The following is a 20469-nucleotide window of genomic DNA, read 5'->3' as shown; positions in this document are numbered from 1 at the left end:
GCGAGTAAAGATAATGGATGGATGGTGTGATAATTGCAAATAATAATCCCCCAACATAGAGGATAACCTTGGCAGCAACACATCTCAGAATATCTTGAGATTGCACATTGTGTATTTTATAAATTCAACACATTAGCTACAACTTCAACCTTTTCATAAGATGGTTTTCATTCAACTCGGGCACAAAAGGCAGTGGGTACTATTCATTCATTCAGAGGAGGCTAGGCATTTCATTTTTTAAAGGTTTTAAATGTTGGACTCAATAGTCCTCCATTCTTGTAAGCTTTATATTTTACTAATTTACAGATCCTTTAAAAAAAAATTAGAATATCATGGAAAAGTTGTTTAACTTCCATAATTCCATTCAAAAAGTTAATCTTTAATAGATGATATATTCAGGGCCCACAAATTTAAATAACTCTGACTTGACTTGACTTAAATGATTTCAAGTATTTATTTGTTTATTTTGACATAATTTAGTCTTTCAGCTCATGAAACCCACGAAAACAGGATTTCAAAAAATTAGAATACTGTGGAGAAATCAGCCCAAATGTTGCAGGACATGAATGTTTTAAACTGAGTGTGACACTAATCATCTACTGAACTCAAAGCACCTGCACGTTTCCCCAGGTGTCATTAAATTGTCTCAGTTTGGTTCAATATGGAGAAGACTGCAGACATAACAACTGACCAGAAGATCATCATTGATACCCTCCATAGGATGGGTAAGACACAAAAGTTCATAGCTGAGGAGGCTGGCTGTTCACAGAGTGCTGTGTCCAAGCATATCATTGGAAAGTCTAGTGGAAGGACAAAATGTGGCAGGAGAAGATGCACCAGCAAAAGAGATGACCGTGGGCTTCAGCGGATTATCAAACAGAGAAGATCCAGAATCTGGCAGAGATCCAGAAAGAGTGGAATGAGGCGGAGTCACAGCTAAAAACCACCACATTCAGACGCATCCGGGAGATGGGCTACAACTGTTGGGTTCCTCAGGTCAAGCCACTTCTGAACCTGAGCCAACGTATTCGTTTCCGATGAAAGTAAAGTGTGCCTTTCATTCAGAAATCAAGGTCCACGGGTTTGGAGGAAGAAGGGTGAGGAACAGAACCCATACTGCTTGAGGTCCAGTGTGAAATATCCACAGTCAGTCATGATTTGTGGTACAATGTCCGGTGCAGGTGTTGGTAAACTCTGCTTTCTTAAATCCAAGGTCACAGCAACAGTCTACCAGAATGTTTTAGAGGACTTCATGATTCCTTCTGCTGAGGATCTGTATGGAGATGCAGATTTCATCTTCCAGCAGGACCTGGCCCCTGCCCCAGAAGCACCAAAACCTGGTTTAATGCCCATGCCATAGTGCTTGACTGGCCAGCCAACTCAGCAGACCTAAACCCCATTGAGAATCTATGGTGTATTCTCAAGAGGAACATGAGCGGCACCAGACCCAACAACAAAGAAGATCTGACAGCCTCAAGGAAATCTGGGCTTCCATAACTCCCAGTCAATGCCACTGGCTGAATGCCTCAATGCCACGTCACATCGAGGCAGTGATTAAGACAAAGAGATTCCCAGCCAAGCATTGAAGATTGACATATTGTTTTGAAAGTATATTTTGATTTGTTGTGATCCTCAATTCTTTCTTTTTATTTTTTCTGCAAAAACTGAGAAGTAGTGTGGGCTGATGTCTTCACAGTATATGCCCCTTTGGAGCACAAGTTAGGAGTCATCAGGACTCTGTACCACAGAGCAGACAGCGTCCCCACTAGCTCAGGAGCCAGGCAGAAGGAGAAATCCCACACAAGACAGGCTCTAGAGCAATGTGGAAATCCTAACTGGGCCTTCCTGAAAGCAGAGAAGAAACCCAAACAGGACTCCAGTCAGCCAACAGGTGAAAAGGAGGAACCCAGACCCAGACCAGTGGTCATTCCATATGTTGAGGGAGTATCAGAGAAACTGAGACGTTTATTTTCTAAACATAACGTCCCAGTGGCTTTTAAACCCCAAAATACATTAAAGACTGGTTCATCCCAAAGATCCAGTCCCCCGGCACAAACAGAGAAATGTTGTGTATGTTGTTCAGTGTCAGGAGGGTGATCAGTCTTACATCGGGGAAACAAAACAGCCACTGGCCAAAAGGATGGACCAGCACAGAAGATCAACATCATCAGTCCAGGACTCTGTGGTCTACACTCATCTCCAGGCCAGCGGTCACTCTTTCAGGGATGAAGATGTTCACATCCTGGACAGAGAGGAACGATGGTTTGAGAGAGGAGTAAAGGAGGCCATCTTTGTGAAAAGAAATCGTCCATCATTAAACAGGGGTGGAGGCCTCCTGGTTCAACTGTCCCCCTCTTACAATGCTGCGATTGCTAGTATCACTCAGCCCTCTGTGAACAGTAAACAGCCATCAGTGTGCTAATGATCCATTGTTAGGCTGATGGTCCTTCTTGAGCATGTGATCAGCTGGTTTTGGTTGTCAGCAGCAAACTGGTTGATCCACTCTGAGAAGGTGCTATTTAAGAGACTGAGCTGAATACAGCACCTCAGACTGAGGAAGTCTCTTGGATGAGAGATGAAACGTTTCTAGATTTTTTTGCTTTGTTTTTTTTTTTTTTTTGAATGTCCAGAGGACCAAATTGAACTTTTTTGGATCTTCACAGTATTCTAATTTTTTTAATCCTGTTTTCGTGGGTTTCATGAGCTGGAAGCACATATTATGTAAAAATAAACACATACTTGAAATAGTTTAAATTGTGGGCCCTGAATCTATCATCTATTAAAGATTAACTTTTTTTGAATGGAATTATGGAAGTTACACAACTTTTCCATGATATTCTAATTTTTTGGAAAGGGTTTGTACTGTACGAGTCCTTCCAGAGTGACAGTTCAGACTGCTGCAGAAGGAGAGCTAGCACTCCTGAGGATGTCAAAGATCTTTCCATTGGCTCACCCCAATCAGCAGCCGGAAATGTACGGGCGAAATTTATAACCACAAGATGGCTAATTATTCTCCTCAGCCCATAATGTGAGATACTTACAAGCCAAAAAATTATGATTAGGAGCTAAAATGATTGGGTTCAATGTGATGACAGCTGACTAGAGAAAACAAAATCTCTGCAAACTGAATTAGCTGATATTATTTTAGCACAGAATATATGCAGATTTTGAGTGTTTTTTTTTTATCTGTGTATTACAGTGTCTGTAAAAAGTAATCACCGCCTTGGAAGTTTCAAGCTTTTATTGTCGTCATTAATCAATGATGATCAATATAAGTTGGTGTTCTTTACAAATACAATAATAAAAAAAACTTCAGGGTCAAAGGGAAATCAAATTTGTACAGAATAATATGAATTAAATCAAAATATGTAGTGTAAAATTAGTGAATGCATGATTCACCCACTTTAAAGTGACAGCCCTATTTCAACTCAGAGAAAAAAAAAAAAAATGAAAATCTCAAGTCGGGGGACGGATACAAAATGTTCCAAGACCTAAACCACCCGCTTCAAATGTTATCAGCCATTAAATGGCCGTTATTAGTTGTTATGATCTCCATATGTAACGGGACATATGTAATCCATATGTAATGGGACAGTTTGACCGCTACATATGGGGATGATAACAACTAATAACGGCCATTTAATGGACTGATAACATCCAAAACCGCTCCCTAAACATCCTCAATCATCAAGAAATGGAAGGAATATGGGAAACGTGTCAATCTACTAAGAGCAGGCTTTCCTCACAAGCTGAGTGACTGTCCAAGAAAGAGAAGAGAGACCACCACGTGAGTTCAATCATTTTATTTCATTCAGTTAATATAAGTTTTCTTCAACGGTGGCTTTCTCTCTGGAACTCCACCATAAAGTTTAGTGGTGAAGAACCCAAGCAACAGCTGATGTACGCACAGTCTCTCATCTCACCTGCTGAGGCTTGTAAACCCCTAGAGTGGTCTCAGGTGTCTTGGTGGTCTCACTATTCTTCTTCTTGCATGTAAGAAGTTGTTCTAGAATTGTGACGCTCGGGGTGGCTGCATGTTGGGGAGTGGTGGCGCAGAGGTTAGAGAGGTGGGCCTGTGATCCGAAGATCGCCGGTTCACGCCCCGGCCCCGACAACATCAAAAATTGTGGGTGGGGTAGGTGAAACCCCCACCCTCATTCGCCCCACTCTGGGCCCATGAGCAAGGCCCTTAACCCCCACCATGTGCTCCCTAAAAAAACAGGTCTCTCTTGAAAATGAGTTCTCGTGGCTCAATGAGACTAACCTGGATAAATAAAGGCTAAATGAAAAAAAAAATGAAAAAAATGTTGGAGCAGCTCTCTTACATTCATTCTGAGTTACTGCTGATGAAACTTTAATTCCCCTTTTTTCTGGATGTAAATAACTTTTTTCGGATGATTATTTACTTTGGTGTCGGATGCTGTGCAGCTGGAAGGATTTTTACTGAAAATTTTGTTATGATGCGTAACCATGGCAACAAGGTGTTTTTTTTAACAACCAGGAGCAGCAGATTAACATCTCAAAAGCTCTAATACCTCAACTACAGCCCTAAATCCCGAATGCATTGAAAAGGAGGTGTTGTGGATGAATTCCTGTCAACCTGGTGGTGGTGCTCGAATACCTGACCGCTGAGATCCTGGAGCTGATGGGAAACTTGGCTCGTGACAACAGGAGGACCGGGATCATCCCCCGACACCGTCAGCTGTCTGTCCGTGGTGACGAGGAGCTCCGCAGACTGCTGGGAGGAGTGACCATCGCTCAGGGAGGAACTCTGTCCAGCTTTCAGGCAGTCCTGCTGCCCAGGAGGATCGAGAGGCTCGCAGGATCCGACAGCAAGCTGGATCCAGGTGGACGGATCGGTATCTGTGGCCAGATTCTTCAGATTGGATGCAGGAAATCCTTCCTGCCCACAGCTATCAGCATCTAACAACTTTTGAATAAAACCAGGATGATGAGCTACAACAATTAATTTCTCTTTGGGATTAATAAAGTATTTTTGAATTGAATGTATATTCAGTTTGTGAGGACGGCCTGCTCTTGGTAGATTTACATGTCCTGCATTTGATGAGTTTAACAGAAGTCCTAGGGGTGTTTCTGGCCTTGGAAATCCTTTTGTATCCATCCCCTTTAAAGGTGAGGAAGGTCTTTTAAGGCAGTCAATTATTATGCTGTCACTTATTTTACATTTTTGATTTTTACTTTGTTGGTGTTTCTCTGTAGAAATTTGATTTCACTTTGACAACAAAGTTCTTTTATTTATTTTCTAATTGGGTAAAAATACTAATTATATTGACAACGAGATGAATTTATTATGACAGCAATAAAAGTATGAAACACCCAAGGGGGTGAAAACTTTTTAGGCAGTGTTAACAAAAAGTCACTCTTCATTTTCTTTCACCCGTTGGAACACAGAGCACAGAATAAAGTCTTAATTACAGTTCTTGGGTCATTTCAGTACAAACTCAAGTACAACATAAAACGCCAGGTGTTTCAGAGAACACGGCCCTGCAGTGCTTTGTATGCAAGCTGGTTGTCTGGGACGGAATGAAGTGTCACCAAAATGGAGAGCTGAGGAGAACAGGAGGTGAGGAGAAACCTCAAAGGAGCCAAATGTGAGGCAATCGCTCTGAGAGAACAGGCAACTGTGGAAAAAGTTCAATATTTAGCAGTCTTCAGGCAGACGCCACACGCTTTGGGGAATTTGGACTTGTGAATAGAGAACGTTTGTGTAGCTAAAATTCTGTGAACTTCATTTTATCAAGCACTGATGTGTAAAGGCGCATTTTCCTGAAAACACCGGGCGAATTATGTGTAAAGCTTGTGATGAATTATTAGCTGCAAAGACGAGAGTCTCTGCAGAACGAAAGCTACAACATTTTCTTTTAGTGTCATGGATCAATAAAACAGGCTGCCGGGTGTAAAGAAACAAATTACTTTAATGTCAACGTTTGCTTTAATTCATCTGTTTTGCACTTCACAGAAGGCTTTACAAACAAAAAGCTGACATGAGTTAAAGAAATGATCCAGAACAAGATTTCTGACTGCAGGAGAGAAGTGACACACCCAAACGGCCTAAAAGAAGCTTTTCACTGCATCAAAGAGCGCAGATACAAGCTTAAATAACATTATCTTTCTTCTTTTCAAACTCATTTAGTCTTCCTGCTTTTATTCTTTTTGGTCGTTGCACCTGATTTGGTGGCCTCGCCCTGTGAAAAAAGAGGAAAAGGATTAGAGAACGAGCAGAATAACCATTATTTTGTCTTGGCGCTCCATTTACTGGTGCCAAAGCGTTTTTTAGCCCTCTTGAAAAATATTTGAGTGCTGCTCTATAGCTCATGACAGACTCTTATGCTTACCGTCCCGCTGTGTGTGCAAATGTACAAATTACAATGTACTGATTGACATGCACCACACTGTTCTAATGTATTCCAATAATTACATCAAAGCAAACACTGCATTCCAGAGTACTCTTATCAAATATCCCCCACCAGCTATTTCACTGACAAACCAGGCTGCCAGCTCTCAGATGTTGGAAAGTTGTTATTTACGGTGCGGAATGAACATTTTCTAAAAATAAAGCCCAATTCTTTCATGTTTATTTACTTTTTCATATCTCACAATTCTATCCCTTATCTCTGTTCCATCTCTAAACCAGTTTAACACTGGATAACCTCTGGATTTTAGCTAAACAGAAGTAGCGTCTTACAGTTTTTAAGTCGCTCTTAAATCCTGCAAAAAATAATTTGCAGTGAACTTCTGCTCTTCAGATGTAAGATATTCAGATTGCTTTCCTTCATCTTAATTTTACTCCAGCATCCCACCCTGGTGCAAAGAGATGTTATTCATTTTGAATCCCACCTGTTGGTGAAGCATTTCTCGCTCTCTTTGGGAATGAGAGAGAACAAATTGTTGTAATGGATTTTCCATCATCATCTCTTTAGAGATTAGTTTGGTGTAGCCCAGAGGTTACCTCTGTGCCCTGACTTCTTCCTTTTGATAGATTTTATGCCATACTCTGGGTAGGCAGCATTGACTCTTGCTCTGTAAGTAGTCGTCTCACAGCTTCTATACATCGCTCCAAATATTAAAATCTTGACATCTATTAGACCGGAGCACTGAAGGAGCTGATGGGGTTAGATTGCACATCTGTGTTCATTGTGTTCCTCTTTCATCTCTCCCTTCAGCTTTTGTTATCACTTCAAAGCATTAAAGTACTAAAAACAATCACATATTGCATAAATTATGAGCTGCTTCTTCTCTTTTCTTTCTTCGTGCAGCCATTAGCAGGGGAGTTGGTGACCCTTCACATGCATTGAAAAGATTGCAATTTAAATATCATAATCTGTGGTTTTGGTATTATTACGGAAGGGGTTTTGGTTATGGGCAGCACAGTGGTGCAGTTGGTAGAGCTGCTGCCTCTCAGCGAGCAGGTCGCCATGGTTAAAATCCCGGCCCAGGACCTTTCTGGCAGATGACTTAGATATTTTACCGTACCGTTTGGCATGTGTCTTGGTACTGTTCTTTTTACACTTTATAAGGATCTAAGATATAAACCAAGATATGATATATACTGTTTCTTTTTACACTTTATAAGGATCTAAGATATAAACTAAGATATGATATATACTGTTTCTTTTTACACTTTATAAGGATCTAAGATATAAACCAAGATATGATATATACTGTTTCTTTTTACACTTTATAAGGATCTAAGATATAAACCAAGATATGATATATACTGTTTTTTTTACACTTTATATTTTTGCTACTGTTGGATGTAACTGGGACCTTGTGTACATAATTTCGTTCCACCTCATGTACCACATGTGGTGAAACGACAATAAACCTACTTGAACTTGAAGTTTCTGGGCGGAGTTTGCATGTTCTCTCCGTGCATGTGTGGGTTTCCTCCGGGTACTTCGGTTTCCTCCCACAGACCAAAAACATGCATGTTAAGAAATAATATTCTTGATAAGTTTCAATCTGGTTTCCGCAAGATGCACTCCACCGAAACTGCCTTATTAAAAGTCTCTAATGACACATTGATGGCTGCAGACTCTGGTCAGAGCAGTGTTTTGATTTTATTGGATCTGTCATCAGCTTTTGACACAGTCGACCACAAAATTATGATACATCGACTGTAACATGAGATGGGTTTTTCTGGAACTGTTCTTAAGTGGTTTTCCTCTTATCTGAGCAACAGAACCTTTTCAATGTTTGTGAATAACATAGAGTCTAAGACCACTCTGTTACTGAATGGTGTTCCTCAGGGTTCAGTCTTAGGTCCTATTCTGTTCCTTCTATACATCAGCACCCTTAGAAAGATTATCAGTAGCTTCAGAAATGTGTCTTACCATCTCTATGCTGATGATATTCAACTGTACTGTTCCTTCTATGACTCAGAATTACACAAGTTAGCTGAATTAGTAAACTGTGTTTCCCTTATTAAAGCATGGTTAGCTAACAACTGCCTTCAGTTAAATTCTAACAAGACGGAAACCCTGATCATCGCTCCTGAACCGAGGTGTTCCTTGGATCAAGCAACACCTCGGTTCTCTGGGCTCCTCTTCTCAGCCGAGCCTCAGGAACCTCGGTGTTCTGTTCGACCAGTCCATGTCTTTGGACAAACATTCAAAGCTTCTGGTAAAAAACTGCTTTTATCATCTGAGAAACATTTCTAAACTGAGTGCAATGTTATCCAGATCTGACCCGCAGATGATTATTCATGCTTTTATTTCTTCTCGTTTAGATTATTGTAATTCCCTTTTTACTTGTTTTAACAAAACTGCCGTCGCTCGTCTCCAATTGGTCCAGAACTCTGCTGCAAGGCTTTTAACAGGAACTAATAGAAGGTCTCACATTACACCAGTTCTATCTTCTCTTCATTGGCTGCCTGTTGAATTTAGAATTAATTTTAAAAATGTGGTCTTGACTTTTACAGCTTTAAATGGACAGGCCCCCCAGTACATCACTGAAATGTTGATCCCTTATTCTCCAGCTCGTACCCTTCAGCCTTCAGCACTGAGAGACCTTCTAAAGGTCCCTAAGACCTGGTTTAAAACTCGGGCTTTCAGACCGTAGCCCCCTGGCTGTGGAATACCCTGCCCCTGCCTCTTCGTGTGACCGTCTCTGTTGATTCCTTTAAAACACAGCTTAAGACACTTTTATTCAGACAAGTGTTTAGTTACATGTTTATTGACCGTTTTTATCAGCTGTTCTTACTGTTTTTATTAATCAGCTGTTATTATTTTTGTTTTATTTTAAGTCTGTATTTTGTATTTTTGTAAAGCACGTTGTGATTGTATCTATGAAAAGTGCTCTATAAACAACGTTTACTTACTTTACTTATGTACATGTTAGGCTGATTGGTAACTCTAAATTGTCCTTAGGTGCGAGTGAAAGAGTGAATGGTTGGTTGTCTTGTTTGTCTCTAGGTGTTCCTGTGAATGACTGAAGACCTGTCCAGGGTGTCCCCCGCCTCTCACACAGTGACTGCTGGACATGGGCACCAGTGACCCCCGTGACCCAACAAGTAGACAGTTAAATATAATGGATGGATGAGTTTTTGTTACAGTCTATAAAAGTTAAATCTGGTCCTCTGGACATTCAAAAAACCAAAACAAAATAATTGTAGAAATGTTTCGTCTTTCATCCGAAAGACTTCCTCAGTCTGAGGTGCTGTATTCAGCTAAGATCAACATCATCAGGCCAGGACTCTGCGGTCTACACTCATCTCCAGGCCAGCGGTCACTCTTTCAAGGATGAAGATGTTCACATCCTGGACAGAGAGGAACGATGGTTTGAGAGAGGAGTAAAGGAGGCCATCTTTGTGAAAAGAAATCGTCCATCATTAAACAGGGGTGGAGCCTCCGGGTTCAACTGTCCCCCTCTTACAATGCTGTGATTGCTAGTATCACTCAGCCCTCTGTGAATAGTAAACAGCCATCAGTGTGCTAATGATCCATTGTTAGTCTGATGGTCCTTCTTGAGCATGTGATCAGCTGGTTCTGGTTGTCAGCAGCAAACTGGTTGATCCACTCTGAGAAGGTGCTATTTAAGAGACTGAGCTGAATACAGCACCTCAGACTGAGGAAGTCTTTCGAATGAAAGGTAGGTTTGCTGTCATGTCAAAATTTTGTTTTGGCTAAAGAATAAAGTTCTGTTTTGTCTTTTATAACTGAAGTCCAGCTTGATCGATATGTACTTTGAGTCTCGACAACAACCACCAACTATGACATTAAATTTGGTTGAAAGACTTGTTTTCCTGCAGAATCATTTCTAATCACTTAAATAAACGTAATATATCCCACTAATGCCATCTTAAATGTATTTTAAATATTCCTGGGGTTTAAAAGCCAGCAAAAAATAAAAGCACAAATTAATCAGCTTCATCTAAGACAAAATGAAAATCAGCATTGTTATCATTGCCATCACCAGCACTTCTTAATACTCATTATTTTAGCAAAAATAAACATGGATAATTGGCCCCACTATCTGCTGAACAAAAAATGTCTACTGTCCTAAAGGAAAAACAAAAATAATATTCTGCTCATTTAGGCACTAACTACTAATATCTATTTGGCAGAACAACACTTCTAAAATGACCAAACTATTCATTTAGTGACATAAGATAAGATAAAACTGCACGTTGGGCGTGTCTTAGGGCTGTGCCTCTGGCGATTGTACGACCCCCCCAAGCCTCTACCCGCACCGGCCGCACGCCTCCGGGCGGGCAAACGGGGGGCGGCTGTCCCGTCCGAGCATGTGATGCTTGCGGGGCGCGGCTGCCTGTGGAGATCATCCCTGCGGCCAGCGTTCAACCTTCCGGGACCGGCGGGGTGGACCGGCGGGGTAGACCGCCCCAGCGGGGGATGGTGGGTGGAGGCCACCGGGCAGTCGACGCGTCGGCCTCTTCGGGTGCGCCCGCAAAGGACCTATACTGTCGTAATAAGTCGGCGCGATAGATTGTTGGCAAGGTCATAGTATGCTGAAAGGCTCCCTCGTGGACCTCTCCGCTCTCCGAGGGGAGGGCGTGGGCTGCCTCTTGAGTGTATCAAAAGGGAGGCACAAGACCTGCGCCCTCGTGGGAGTGGATTGAGTGTCTGAGTGGAGTTTTGACACATACCCACGTCAAGCGCTATAAAGTTGTGGGAGATGTCTGCCCAGGGGGGTCTGTCAGTTGCTTGGGGGCTGGCGAGTGGGGATGAGGAACTGATGAAGGCTCTCTTCCCCTCCTGCGTGCTGTTTGCTCGGGTGGCGGCAGACACCCCCCACTGGTCACCTCGTGACTGCCTCGGAAGTAATCCCCGTATTGTGCAGGATCATGCTGGCTTCGAAAGGGTGGCTCTGTCAAATACTTTAGTTGTCCGTCATGTCAGAATGGCTACTGCGAAGCAATGACTGTGCTTATTATGAAGATCAATTATATATTTTTTATGTGTGCAAGCAGAAAATGGAATGAATCTACTTGAGCAAAGCTAGTACAAAGTTATAAATCAAAATGTGTGATAGTGTTGCTATTATTCCCTTTCAGCTTCACTGTACCTTGGCTATGTTCTGCAATATTCATCTGCCCACAAAGAATTGTTATTCTACCCAAGTCTCACTCAGTCGGTTATTGTTCAGGGAACAGAACGTGCCTTTAATGCTTTTGCCTCTCTCATATTAAGATATGAATGTGGATAATTGAACTGCTCCTTTGACTTCTTTAGACGATGTTAGGCAGGCTTCTGGTGAACAGAGATCACAAAAACAATCTCTTGGATTATCTTATAGAGCAGTCTTTGACCTGGAAACAAGTTATTTTGCACAGATCTTAAGTTATCTCTCCAGAGCATGAGAGTGTAAATAAAGCTGTCACAGAGTTTGGGTTTGGCATCCAAGGGTGACAAGACCTTTGGCTGTCAGGACGAGACTGAAGTAAAGCACTCATTTCAACAATGACATAAAGATGTTTTGAGGTAGGAGACTTCATAAGTTGGTTTGGCTGCCGGTCAATAATCAGTCATGCTATCCATGAAGTACTTTTACAAAATATAGAACTAACTTCAAAATGATAGCTATTTTCAGGCATGACTGATTTAAAAACAGCTGGAGACATGACACTACACCAACATCTGAAATATGACAGTGATCACATTTTTAGTGTGGTGAAATCTCACCAAACTTTTTGAAGTACAGTCTGATAGTAAAATGTTCTGCTTTACAATACACATTGGGGGAAGAAAAACTAAATAAACTTTAAGTGAAATGAAATCTGATTTGCAGCACATCTCACAGGAGTGATAACATCTAAAGGTCATCCACTGGATCTCACTGGAGTTATACAGAAAAAGACCAAACAGTGCCTCACCGTGAAGGCAGTGTACCCCTCGTCCACCAGGATGTTTCTAGCACAGTTGTTAATGTGCTTAAAGCGGTCAGGACCCAACAAAATACCTCCGTACCACCGAGACACGATCACCAACACGTTACGCACGTCCAGAATCTGCAATTGGGAAAAAACACATGTAAAATACGTGTGAATTTAGGGAACTGAACAGGAGACAAATGTGCTAAAGTTACACATCACCTTTCTTCAGAGGCTGAATATTTCACACCAAATGTGTTAAAGTGTATAGATTGTTTCTGTCTCAACTGCCAATCTAAAGCTGCTGGTCTGACAGTGACAAATTTGAGGGGAGTTTCACAGTTTTGCTGTCATAAATGGGAAGCTGCATTTCCTTCTAATCTTTGTGGGTTTTACATGAGGTAGAATAATTGTCTAATAAACTAGAATAGTAGTAAAATATTAAAAAAAATTTCATCCATCCACCCAGTTCTTCCTTTTTGGATCACGGGGGTCACTGGTGCCCATGTCCAGCCATCACTGTGTGAGAGGCAGGGGACACCCTGGACAGGTCTCCAGTCCAACATAGGGACACATAGAAACAAATGAGACAAACAACCATTCACTCTCTCACTCATCTAGGGATAATTTAGAGTTACCAATCAGTCTAACATGTATGTTTTTGGTCTGTGGGAGAAAACGGAGTACCCGGCGAAAACCCACGCATGCACTGAGAGAACATGCAAACTCTACCTAGAAAGGCCCCAGGCCGGGACTTACAACCGGGACCTTCATGCTGAGAGGCAACAGCTCTACCAACTGTGCCATCGTGCTGCTGAAAAAAAGTTTTCATAAAATTTTGTACAGTATAACAAAAGTGCTACCATTGTTGCAAAACACTTACACTAAACTTTCACAATCTGTTAATGACACCCACATCTACAACCCACCCAATAGAGGTCACCGACGCAGTGCTTTGTCATCAGGATATGCCAAATCACAAACAGAGGTGACCTGAAGTCGTTCCCTAAAGCTCCCCACACCATGTCATGAAGAGCAGGGCTGGTGTGTCTCTCAAAAACATTGGCAGGATTGATCCTTTCTCCTTAGAACTGCTACTTGGGCCCACGATGATCAAGAGCGGTATTGCAGGTTTATTGCTAAACACGATGCAACGTCTCTCATCATGGGTCCATGCTTCCCAGTTACAGCATCACTCCATATGCAGCTGCTTCTGCTCTGGTGTTTATGGCTGCCTAAGCAAAGGGCAGTGGACCTGTGATATGGCTGACACCAGGTCTTGAGATGTAATGTGGGTGTTATACAGAGATTTTAATATCCATCTCTGGATTTCAAACTCAGTTGCTGTAAGGTTCTATAATGCTTCTTGCACAATAAAGCTATCAGTGAGTGAAGGTCACCAGACATTTTGTGGTCTGCCTTGGGCAAGTGGATTCTTCACGAGTGTGGGTGCTCTCATGAACCTATCCATCCATCATCTTCCGCTTGTTCCAAAATTGGGTTGCGGGGACAACAGCCTGAGAAGGGAAGCCCAGACATCTCTTTCCACATTCAACTCTTCTGGGAGGACCCCAAGGTTTTCTCAGTTCAACCAAGAGACATAGTCTCTCCAGCTGTCCTGGGTCTTCCCTGGGGTCTCCTCCCAGTCAGACATGCCCAAAGCACCTCCCTGGGGAGGTGCCCAGGAAGCATCCTTACCTACCAGATGCCCGAACCACCTCAACTGGCTCCTCTCGATGTGGAGGAGCAGCATTTCTACTCAGTCTCTCCTGATAACTGAACTTCTCACCCTATCTCTAAGGGAGAGTCCAACTACTCTGCAGAGGAAACTCATTTCAAGCGCCTGTATCTACAATCTCATTCTTTCGGTCACTACCCAGAATTTGTGGCCATAGGTGAAGGTAGAAATGTAGACCGACAATACTACAGATGCTGCACCAATCCGTCGGCCAATCTCACGCTCCATTCTTCCCTCACTCGTGAACAAAACCCTGAGATACTTGAATTCCTCCACTTGAGGCAGAATCTTCCCTCGACCCAAAGAGAACAATCCACACTTTTCCCATTGTACAAATTGGATCCAAAATCAGCAATTTTGTGCCCCAAATGCCACATAATTTCAAAATGCAACCCCACGTTCTCATGGAAACCCACAATGTCTGGTGACCGTCAGTCACTGTTTTGACTATCGGACGATTTGTCGAACAACACTAACAATCTACGCATGATGACACAACCTATGCCTTGTGGTGTCTGTCTTATACGTACCAATTTCTTGTAAATCAAATAATTTGGATAACCATCGCTGGCTTTATTTTTTTTTGTTAGGAAGTGTACATCTAACTTGTTGAGACAGACACAAAAAGACTTTGAAGTGCTCTGTAGTGTCAGCATTACTGTTCACCTTGTTCCTTAAGTGCAATGGTTCCTGAACATTTTTTCTCAGACTGGCATTCTTGGTTTAAAAGGACACTGCCACCACGAAACACTGTTGGCATAATGGTCTGCAACAATGTTGCCCACTAAATAGCAAACAAGCACATTTTACAAAATGCCAGTCTGAATTTCCTCCAGATACAAATAAGAAATTTTGGCTCAGCTCTGCAACACAAAAAAGTGCTATCTGTAACTTTAGGGGACCATTCACATCTGATTGAAAGCATGCTTGCCTGAATCAGATCCATCTTTATTCATTACTGAACACTTTCAAATTTATTGGCAGGAGGCACAAATCTAAATGAGGAAACGGGTGGAAAAACTCAAAGGGAGGAATGAGACTGGAGAAAATAAGCTTAGGGAGAGAGCTCTTCATATAAATGGCTCAGTTGCTTGAGAGGGTGACAAGTAGGAGACTAATCAGTGTGTCGCTACAGATGAGCTAGAAGACCTGATATTATCAGTCCAGTTACAGCAGACAGGTCAGCCACAGAACTTGACAAGATAGTCAGTCTTTATGCGTTTGACAAAGCCAGGCTGTAAATAAATAATATGAAGAGTGACTTGTTTGTGAACGGCTGCTGAAAGCTTCAAGTTAAAGCAATAGTTCATAACTTTTTTGAGGGTTTCTGTGGACCTCTACTTCTCCAAACTGAGGCCTTTCAAAGAGCTATCTACAACAGGTATATTATTTACCATTGCACAGAACCCCACTTCAAAAATTCCGATATATGAATTGCAATTTTGTGATTTTGTTTGTTTGTTCCTTTTTTACCAGAAATGAATATTCACACCACAGGGGGAAGCTTTCTGATGCCTGAAAGCTGATTGGAGAAATGTGTGTTTCAAGATGATAAGCACATTTGCAGTGGCTCCCAACTTTGGTCTTTGAGGAACATTATCCTGCATGTTTTAGTCGTTTCCCTGCTCCAACACACCTGATTCAGTGATTTAATTACTTCTTCAAATTCTGTAGAAGCCAGTTAATCACCCATTCATTCAAATCAGCTGTGTCAGAGCAGGAAAACAACTAAGGTCATTTTCGCACCTGATAGTCTGGTAGACTCTGTTCGATTGGAAACCAAAATTTGGAACATTTGTTTACATTTCAGCTAGTGCGGTTCGCATTAACACTACACTGATTCAGTCGAGCCAACCTATTCCCCCCCTTGCCTGTGGTGGCGCTGCACCAAGACCTACTGAAGGAAACGGCACAAAAATCTCTGAAGAAGACAATTCTTCTTCTTCTTCTGGAAATAAAAACAAAAATGAAGTGGCGTCAAATTTTAGCGGTTCTGGGATTTCTGTTTAGTCATTTTTCAACAATGGACTCAGCATGAGTGGTAGATGAGGCAGAAGACCATGGAGAATGTTATTTTTCCACACAAGGCGGCAGACGGCTCTGTATGAGGTATGAGAAATGCATGTTTGTTTTGGTTGTATTTACCCAAAATGCCCTGCACTGTAGTCCACTTCCTGCTTTTGGAGGGGTCTCTGGTCCACTTGCATTCACACCGCATTGGAACCACATTCGAGTTCACTTCAACCGAACTGAGACCTAGGCATTTAGGCAAACCTGAGTTAACTTTTTTGGTCCACATCAGAGTTGGATTGTGCATTCACACCTCCTCAAACGAACCGGACTTTCTAGGCAAACGAACTAGAGTTCAGTTAAAGTGGACTAAACAGGGCTGGTGTTAATGCACCCTAAAACATACATGGACTGCATCATGTAGTGCTCCTCGAGGCCCAGGGTAGGGAACCACTGGACCAGAGACTATTATGATCAAACAGAAAAAATTAACTGACTCCTTGATACAATATCATCATGCTGGATGGAGAGCGTTTGTGAACAGCAGTCTTCAGCTCTTTCCACAGATTCTCGATTGGATTCAGGTCTGGACTTTGACTTGGCCATTCCAACACCTGGATATGTTTATTTGTGAACCATTCCATTGTAGATTTGTCTTTATGTTTTGGATCATTGTCTTGTTGGAAGATAAATCTCCGTCCCAGTCTCAGGTCTCTTGTAGACTCAAACAGGTTTTCTTCCAGAATGGTCCTGTATTTGGCCCCATCCATCTTCCATCAATTCTGACCATCTTCCCTGTACTTGCTGACGAAAAGCAGGCCCAAACCATGATGCTGCCACCACCATGCTTGACAGTGGAGATGGTGTGTTCAGGGTGATGAGCTGTGTTGCTTTTACGCCAAACATATCATTTTGCATTGTGGCCAAACAGTTGGATTTTGGTTTCATGTGACCAGAGCACCTTCTTCCACATGTTTGGTGTCTCCCAGGTGCTTGTGACAAACTTTAAACAACACTTTTTATGGATATCTTTGAGAAATGGCTTTCTTCTTGCCACTCTTCCATAAAGGACAGATTTGTGCAGTGTACGACTGATTGTTGTCCTATGGACAGACTCTCCCACCTCAGCTGTAGATCTCTGCAGTTCATCCAGAGTGATCATGGGCCTCTTGGCTGCATCTCTGATCAGTCTTCTCCTTGTTCCAGATGAAAGTTTAGAGGGACGGCCGGGTCTTGGTAGATTTGCAGTGGTCTGATACTCCTTCCATTTCAATATGATTGCTTGCACAGCGCTCCTTGGGATGTTTAAAGTTTGGGAAATCTTTTTGTATCCAAATCCGGCTTTAAACTTCTCCACAATAGTATCTCGGACCTGCCTGGTGTGTTCCTTGGTCTTCATGATGCTTTCTGTGCTTTGAACAGAACCCTGAGACTATCACAGAGCAGGTGCATTTATACAGAGACTGGATTACACACAGGTGGATTCTATTTATCATCATCAGTCATTTGGAACAACATTGGATCATTCATAGATCCTCACTGAACTTCTGGAGTGAGTTTGCTGCACTGAAAGTAAAGGGGCCCAATAATATTGCACTCTCCACTTTTCAGTTTTTGTTAAAAAAGTTTGACACATCCAATAAATTTCATTCCACTTCACGATTGTGTCCCACTTGTTGATTCTTCACAAAAAAATTAAATTTTATATCTTTATGTTTGAAGCCTGAAATGTGGCAAAAGGTTGAAAAGTTTGAGGGGGCTGAATAGTAAGAACAGTCCATTTAACAATTAAAGAATGACCTCATCAGCTACATTAAATTCCCCTGGCTGTATTTATTTAAAAAACAAAAGAAGAGTTTATTAAAAGACTATAAAATGGTCAACAAATTGACATGAGGTCCACCGTGTTTATCTTGTCTTGTAAAAAATAGTAATAATAGCTGAATTGTTTTGTCTTCTCCTTGTAATCATGCCCAGTTTCTGTTTGGGCTCCACTCACTAATAGCTTACCTGATGTTTTTTTCAAGTCTTACAGAGGAGATCTAGTTCATCGGGGACCTACATTTTTGGCAAGTCCTAGATAAGTCATTAGCATTTTGATTTTAAAAAAGCTAACTTTAAAATGCCATTCTTTTGTAAACTTGAAGACAGAATGTGGAATGAAATATTGGAAAAAAAATGTATAAAGAAAAGCCTTAAATGGTATGTTAATTGCCTAAGCAGCAGAACATTTATTTTACTCCAAACTGAGTACAAATTTTAACCTGTAATAGGTGCATTAGAGACAGGTCAACAATATTGATGTATCACTGCAAAAAGCTAATTTAGTGAACTTGTTGGAGCATCCATGTTCCTCAAGACCAATAATTCCCAAAGTAGCCTCCAGTATACTGCCGCGTATGTCCGTTCACGCGTACGTACGCAGAGGGTTCAGACATGATACTCCAGCGTACACCCCGAGCGTCTGCAGAGCAGCTTCACAGACAAGGGGCGTTTACCTTCGGGACAAATTGAGGTCGCTGATTGGTCATTTGCTGACATGCCTACTGGATTGATTGACAGGTCGGAAAAAAGAAAAGAAAGCGAGCGCTGGCAGCCTCCGCCGCAGCGGTGTTCTATATTTATATGTTGTTAATAAAAAGATCTAAAAAAAATTTAAAAAACAGGGAGAGCTGGCTCTACAGCCCACACATCAGACCAGCACACCAGGAAATCTCCAGACCCTCCCGCAGCCATGCTGGACCTGAGTTTAATTCGCTCGTGACAAATTCCTCCATTTCTCACCATTTCAGTCATGGCATCAACGGAGGACGAAGAGATCACTGCCTCTTGGCAAAAGAACAAAAGAAAAGGCCAGATCAGGGATGAAGAAGGGGAATTTAATACATTGGTGTCACATACAAAACAGTCCGTCGGTGGGCAGTTTATTGTGCGACACTGCGTATGCGGTCGTAAAAATTTGAGCTTTGCACGGAGGGTACGCTGGGGGGTACGCACGTACCTCTGCGTACGTACGTGCGTACCTCTGCGTATGGATGTATGCGGCAGTATACTGGGGGCTTATTAAGGTGTCACCCAAGCAACAAGGGGAGAAGTCTTGAGATGATCTCCAGAAATCATGTTCAAATATTATTGCTAATAGTACATTTAGCTACAATTGTTATAAAATATATAAGCTATAGTCCTAAATGAATAAAACAATTGTTAAAGCTATTTGCAGTGTTGTTATTTCCATTTGTTGGGCTGATTGTTAATGTTGGTGCACCTGAAACAGCCATGAGGCTCTGTCACAAGACACCTCAGTACAGGACCGAGACATGTTCTGGTCGCCTCAGTGCAACTTCTGAATAAAGCAAGGTTGGGAGGGGGCTGGAACCAGCCCTACTCTGGTGTGCCTCTGTGTCACAGATTGAGGTAGCAACAGGCAGAACAGCTGACGTAATGTGATTAAGTGATGACAATAGTGTGCAACCACTCGATTGCAGGATTAAACATCAACAGATTTATTACTTATCAGGATTGTACAACGTCGACCCCCAAAGTAGCAGACCAAGGAAGCAAGGACACGAGGCAGGTAAAAGGTAAGTGATATTTATTTACAGGTGAAGATAAAAACTCGAACAACTGTAAGGGAAGGGGAGAGACGGTGAATATATATCCTCTTGGTAGATGATGATGTGATTGTTAAATCAAGAATTGATCCTTACTTTGTCATTGTTGCAGGAGATGGTTGAGGAGGAGCAAAGAGTGGGATCCTGGGTGTGAGGAGGAATCCAGAGGAGAGTAGCAGGTTGACCCAGACAGAGTGGTGGATGTTGTAGCTGGAGATGAGACATCAAGATTCACAGGAAGGAGTTCCAGTGGTGGGAGAAGCCCTAGAGAGGACCAGAATGAACCAGGCCGTGGAAGGTCCGATTGGCAGAAGATGTCCCAGCACTGGAGAGGAGACTGGCAGCTGCTTAAGTAGGTGAGTCAGCAGTACTCCTCAGATTGGTGGCAGGTGTGACGAGTTGGGTGATTAGCTGTGGAGGGAAAGTGACAAACAGACACAAACAGACAGAGGGAAACCAGGAATCCCACAGTGCCCCCCCCTCAAGGATCGCCTCTCGGCGATCTAAGCCGCTTTTCAGGGTGAGCCTTGAAAAAGGAGGTGATAAGGCCTGCGTCCAGGATGCGAGACCTAGGGACCCAGGAGCGATCTTCAGGACCATACCCCTCCCAATCTACCAGATATTGGACGCCCCGGCCCCTGCGTCTCACATCCAGGAGACGTCTGACGGTGAACGCAGGCGCGTTGTCAATCATCCGGGGAGGAGGAGGGGATTTAGAGGGAGGCTGAAGAGGACTGGAAACAATGGGCTTGACTTGGGAC

General features: G+C 42.4%; 1 protein-coding gene across 1 annotated transcript in view; it reads right to left on the bottom strand.

Annotated features, from left to right (window-relative positions):
- Positions 1-6131: 6131 nt before the first annotated feature.
- impact (impact RWD domain protein) overlaps positions 6132-20469 on the bottom strand; it is a 119650-nt gene continuing 105312 nt past the window's right edge. Inside the window, exons 10-11 of the mRNA XM_037675044.1 lie at positions 12353-12487; positions 6132-6206 (exon numbers count right to left, since the gene is read on the bottom strand). Coding sequence (XP_037530972.1) covers positions 6147-6206; positions 12353-12487 — 195 coding nt within the window. The 3' untranslated portion in view covers positions 6132-6146. The remainder of the gene's footprint in view (positions 6207-12352; positions 12488-20469) is intronic.

The sequence above is a fragment of the Nematolebias whitei genome, chromosome 3 (assembly GCF_014905685.2).
Source record: "Nematolebias whitei isolate Nwh7 chromosome 3, NemWhi1, whole genome shotgun sequence".
Lineage (NCBI taxonomy): Eukaryota > Metazoa > Chordata > Actinopteri > Cyprinodontiformes > Rivulidae > Nematolebias > Nematolebias whitei.
Note: the sequence above shows the minus strand (reverse complement) of the source record. Positions and strands in the feature narration are given on the sequence as shown.